This window comes from Morone saxatilis, unplaced genomic scaffold, assembly GCF_004916995.1.
Source record: "Morone saxatilis isolate NCDOM2014 unplaced genomic scaffold, NCSU_SB_2.0 Contig15, whole genome shotgun sequence".
Classification (NCBI taxonomy): domain Eukaryota; kingdom Metazoa; phylum Chordata; class Actinopteri; family Moronidae; genus Morone; species Morone saxatilis.
In genome coordinates this window covers 14191417-14196922 of record NW_023339707.1, presented here as the reverse complement: position 1 = coordinate 14196922, position 5506 = coordinate 14191417, and the positions used below count along the sequence as shown (strand labels likewise).

At 39.2% G+C, this 5506-nt stretch overlaps 1 protein-coding gene across 1 annotated transcript in view; it reads right to left on the bottom strand.

The window, feature by feature from the left end:
- The window catches only part of csrp1a (cysteine and glycine-rich protein 1a), a 13875-nt gene extending 8388 nt beyond the window's left edge, over nt 1–5487 (bottom strand). The window contains exons 1-5 of the mRNA XM_035656259.1: nt 5138–5487; nt 2330–2439; nt 1463–1631; nt 1230–1359; nt 1050–1146 (exon numbers count right to left, since the gene is read on the bottom strand). Coding sequence (XP_035512152.1) covers nt 1050–1146; nt 1230–1359; nt 1463–1631; nt 2330–2438 — 505 coding nt within the window. The 5' untranslated portion in view covers nt 2439; nt 5138–5487. The remainder of the gene's footprint in view (nt 1–1049; nt 1147–1229; nt 1360–1462; nt 1632–2329; nt 2440–5137) is intronic.
- Nucleotides 5488–5506: the final 19 nt, after the last annotated feature.

The window sequence follows — 5506 nt, the reverse complement described above, 5'->3', positions numbered from 1 at the left end:
TGAAATGTCAAAAGGGAAAAGAGTTTATTCATTGACTACTCAGTGATGTGTGATATCCTTAATTTATATATGAAGGATAAAATGTCGGGAACTAAGCTTGGCATAAAATCAGATTAGTTTGTAAAAATGGCAGAGAAGTGTGCTTCAATAATGGCTGGTCTGTGAAGTACTAAGCTAAAATTATTAGTATGTTCTTCATTTAAACAAAACCTTTTAAAGGATAAAGTTTAAATCAAAACAAGCTTATGTTGTTTATTGTTGTGGATGAAATCTCTCTGTGTTAGGGGGCCCTCTGCAGTATACTTGTGTTATTACAACTCAGTCACCAACTTTGCAGTCTTAAAAGATAAACTTCAGTGTTTTGTTAGTGTAAAGTATAGATGTTTTTTCTCTCTTTTAAGAGTGGAAATCTGGGTTTTACTTTCCAGTTTAGCATTTTCAATCTTGCTTTTGTAACAGTCCCACTGTGTACATTGTGTTATTGTGCTGATGATGCATCACCTTTATCATATCTCCTTCAGACATGCAGCATGAATGGATCAACATGGGTCATCCTGCCTGGCTTCACCACTCTGGACCAGCTTTGAAAACAGGTCTGACACAAGACCACTATACAGTAAAACTACTATAGGGTGACTAGTACCTTATAATAGATATCTTTTTGGATGCAATTTCTTGGCCTCTTGAGCACAAATTAAATCTCAGAGTGAACTTGATCGTGGTTGCACGTGTATGTTATTATGTTTAAAGTGTTGCACTTGCACAACAGAGCAAGTCCACAACTTGCTTTAGAAAACACATTTATATTAGTTCTGGTATATTTGGATGGTTAGGGGATGTGTATGGAACCACAGTTGCAGACTTAGGTCTTCTGTTAATTGTGGGTTGTGACATTAACCCATGGCAGCAGTATGGTATGAACAGGTTATGTGCATATTGAAGAATGCTTGTGTAGTACCAGATACCGAGCTTCTGTGTGATTGCACAGCAATGTGATAATGTAGTTAGAACTCATCCTTGTATGGGAAGGGAAGACAGTGAAGTTTTACTTTTGCAGTAGATTTCTCCATCCTTGTCAGCTAGTGTGGTTGACTCAAGGCTCTTCTTACATGTTGCGCAGGTGAAACATCCAGACTTATGCCATGCCTGTAAATAAATAGAGGATACATCATAAAATGGGTGTACTTTTGAAAGCATGCACATTTGTGTATGTGTGTGTTTTTTCTTACACTCCCAGCTCCAATCACTTTCTCAGCAGCGTACACAGCCTTGCCACAGCGAGGGCACTTGTCTGATCCTCCAAACTTCTGAGCCAGCTTGGATGGGTTTGGGTTACTAGTAGGACGATGAGGAGCAGGTCTGACAGAGAGAGAGAGAGAGAGAGAGAGAGAGAGAGAGAGAGAATGTGCATAAAGAGCCATAAAACGATATCAAAAAATGTGTTTGTTTGTGTGTTACTCACTCTTCATGTGTAATACCCAGAGACTCTCCCTTGTCCATGCTGAGGGTTCCTGCTCCCTGCCCATAACCGTAGCCTTTTGGTCCATACTTCTTGCCGTAGCACGCCTTGCAGTAAACTTCATCCATATGAACGGCAACAGTTGTGCTGTCCAAGTTCTTCCCACACACCACTGCACAAACAGACACATTCACATGCACACACACACACACACAAACACATGTACATATATTATTGTTTTGCATATCTTTGCCCATGTTTTTGAACAGATTCATGTATTTGGATAGGCTCTTAACTGTTTCCTTTTATGGAATAGGTCTTTTGAAGAAAAATGTTCTCATCTAAATTCCATCACAGGAATGTTTGATTACAGGAACACAAATAACTCCACTCAGAACACTATGAACCTACATATTTTTAAAGTTGAGAGAGTATTTTTTTAAATGTATTTTAATACATTTATTTTACATAAAGTATTCATTTTTAACAGTTATGATGCATTTTTCTAATTTTAAGATGAGGAAAAAAAATCCCACCTCACACTTTTGTAAGTGTAGGTGGATTATCTTGTATTATTGGTCTACTTTTGTTTGTTTGTTGCCTATGGGTAACTGCCCACACAAAAAACGTATGATGTGACTCTACAAATAGCAGTTGTAGTGGATTTTTTTCTCTACATTAAATATCAAGTGTCAGCCTCTGAGAATCAAAAAGTTGGTTTCATAAGAGACCCTCTCTTTTCTTTTACAACAGATGAACCAGCAGTTCACATTGGGGTATTATTTGTAACTGTAATGACAAGTGACAACGGTCAGACGTTTAGTGGTTTCCACATTGACAATGACAGGAAGCAGCAAAAAGTTTACTCACTACATAGGAAGCAGGACTTGTGGAAGCTCCGCCCGTCACAGAGTACCTCTTCTGCGAAGTAAACTGTCTTCAGACAGCGGCCACACTTGTTCCCTCCCCCTAATGGCATCCTGTATAAATGCATGCAGTGTGAACACAATCATACACACACTGTGATAACTGTGATGTAAGATTCTTAATGGTCCAGAAGTTCTTCATAAAGATACAGCGCTTTAATTCAATTAAGACCCAAAGACTGTGATTATCTACTTTTCAGAGAGAATTAACTTACAGTGAATAAAATGGTAACAAAGAGTTTAAATGTGATTTTCTTTGACCCAGTTTAAAGTCCTGTTATGTACATGTGCAACCAGGCCTTAAATTGAATAACAAATGGATCAAGGAACTAATAAATTCCTTCACACAACGATCAAACAAAGACATTAACAAGAAGTTTATTTTGGAAGAAACCCGTTTAAACATCTATATATGGCCGCCTATAATTTTGGCATTGGCAGCCAGTCCCAGAGACTGTAATTTTACTCCTGCCAGTATTCTGTGGCTTCTGTAATGGACCAGCAAGCCAGCAATGGGGAAAACACAAGAACTTTTTTGTTGTTAATCTGCTAAAGATAAAAGTTGCTCTTTCTTTAAAACTCAAGAGTGTGGAAGTAATGTGAAAACCTGTGTTTCTGAGGATATTAAAGTTGGTGGGATGTGAAAAAACCCTTGCATCCTGCCTGTTCTTACCCAGTGTGTTTCCCAGCATGACCCTCCCTGTCCATTCCTGCATATCCACATCCACATTCCAGAACTTGTAAACCCTCCCACCTCCCAGCCCCTGACTCACATATGTACTCCCCTGCCTGTCTGTCTCATTCAACACCCATTCTGTAGACTGCCTCTCTTAATCTGAGTTGTAGGTTTGTTTTATCAGGCAGGAAATATGTTGCAGAGGAAGTCAGCTTTTCTAGTGGCCAGAGGACGGAGCTTTCCGTTCTTTAAAGCAAGTCAGAAAATGAAATATATGGTATATGGTCCTGTGACTCACACAGAGAAGCCTGGCCATACCAAATGGTCTCTTTCTCTTTCTTTAAATGCAACACCCCAAAACTAAACATAGCTTCTTTACTGCCAACACCTAAATGATGCTTAATGTGAATATGATCTCATTGTATGATATTAAATCATAGCTCACAGTGAAGTAATGGGTGGAGCGGTTTGTGTCTGACTGCTGCTGCTCTGTGACTTTCCTTCATTAAGCGTTTCTGGGGCCAGACAGAGAAATCTTAAATCAGACTGAAGGAAAAGTTGCGGTATGTTTTCTGGGATGTAACTGGAATAGATAGTGAATATCATCCCTGGCAATGTACATTCAGTATACATGTGAGTGTTGCATATAAATCATTTGTACAATACAGTAAAAGGCTAATATCAATCAATTTATAAGGATTCTCATATATTAATTTTGCACATTGTCTTGCACATTTACAGTATAAACGTTCTACCATCCAGGTAAGCTAGTCTGTCTGAGATATGCTTCACAAAAATTGAAATTAAACGATGTGGATAAGTCACAGACTGACTAACACAACCACAGAAGGCCGACCTGAGTAAAGTTCAGGGACATGTGGGAGGGAGAAGAAGAATAGGATGTGAAACACAGAAAAGTGAAAGACCTTGATTGTCAATGTTCAGCTGTAAATAATTTATATTAACAGCCACACAAAAACCAACTGGTATTTTCAGGATTATTTTATGTAAAGGCTTGGAGTTTGTATATTCTGCAGTGCTGGAAACAAACACGCGTGCCAGTAAAAGCATAAATGTCAGGAATATATTTGTACCAGGCATTGGTAGAGAAATATCGTTTTAGAGCTTTCCAGCAGCCCAACTAGGAAAATATGACTCCAAGTGGTGAATCAGAAGTCTCAAATAACGTTCTAACTCTTCCATGATGTTTTACAGCATTTTTGGAAGTAAGACAATCAATGAGAAGCAGAAAAAGAAGGCAGAAGCTTGGACATGAGTGCCAGGATGTGAAGATGACTCCCAACTCCATGACACATGCATGTAAAGCAGAAGGTGAGAAACAACAGGTGAGAAATAGAAATAGCCAAGTTAGATAATATTATTTTAAATTTTAATTAGGGCCTGCCCTGACTGGTATGACAAGTCATCTCACAGGATTGACAGGTAATGACGGGACTGACGGAGTTGGCAGTCTGACCGCGGAGTTGAAATGCACAGAGAGATGAGAAAAAGTAACTAGTAATAGAGTATTTACTATTTTGGGTACATGGTTGATAATGGTGGCTCTGCAAGTTTAGACATGTGGACACATGCAGTTGTACAGGAATGCATAAATGATACAGAGTGAATGAGAAGTAAGGAGTGTGAACTCAGTAGAAATCAGGAAGTCCGCTCATGAGGTAGATGTGACTGCATGTGACATCTGTGTGATTCAGGCTGAGATTAATATCAGTAAGAGTTAATATTCTAATATCATTAGAATAATATATATTCTATATCAACATCTAGACTTTGTTGTTGCCCAGACCCGAGAGCATAAAGATCTTTACATACTGTATTATGTTTTCTTTTACAGTATTCCACATTGTGTTACTGTTTAACTGCACACGTTGAGGAAATGCTAATGCATGATGACTGTTCAAACAAAGCAGTTTCTGGCCTGACTTGCAAAATAAATGTACATTGCAGCAGTAGTGTTTTTCCCATCATGCATCGGCATAACAAGTAGGAAATAAGATACAGTGAGAAGCAAACAAAAAGCAGGAAGCATAAGCAGTCTGCGGTAATACTGCTTACCTGAAGTTCGTAGGTGTTGTCAGTCAGTGATGATGGACAGGTTAAAGTGTGACTCCCTGAACGGAGTATCGTCAATGCAACACTGGGGTGTGTTCAGGAAACCGGCAGTCCAAAGTTAGGTGAAAGAGTTGCACTTGTAGTCTTCCAGAGAAAGGTGGCGTCTCTTGCTAACCCTAGTGTAAGACTTTATCCTGGTTTATCCAGTGATACAAATCAGACAGAGTTGTTGGTATGTGCTTCTCCACTCTTCCACTGTCCCAGATGTGCTGAAAGGGAGGAGCTTCCTTTGTTGCTTTTTAGTCTGCAAACTTACTGCGTGTTGAGGAACAGGCGAGTTTCTGACTGACTTGCAGAGAGAGAGAGAGAGAG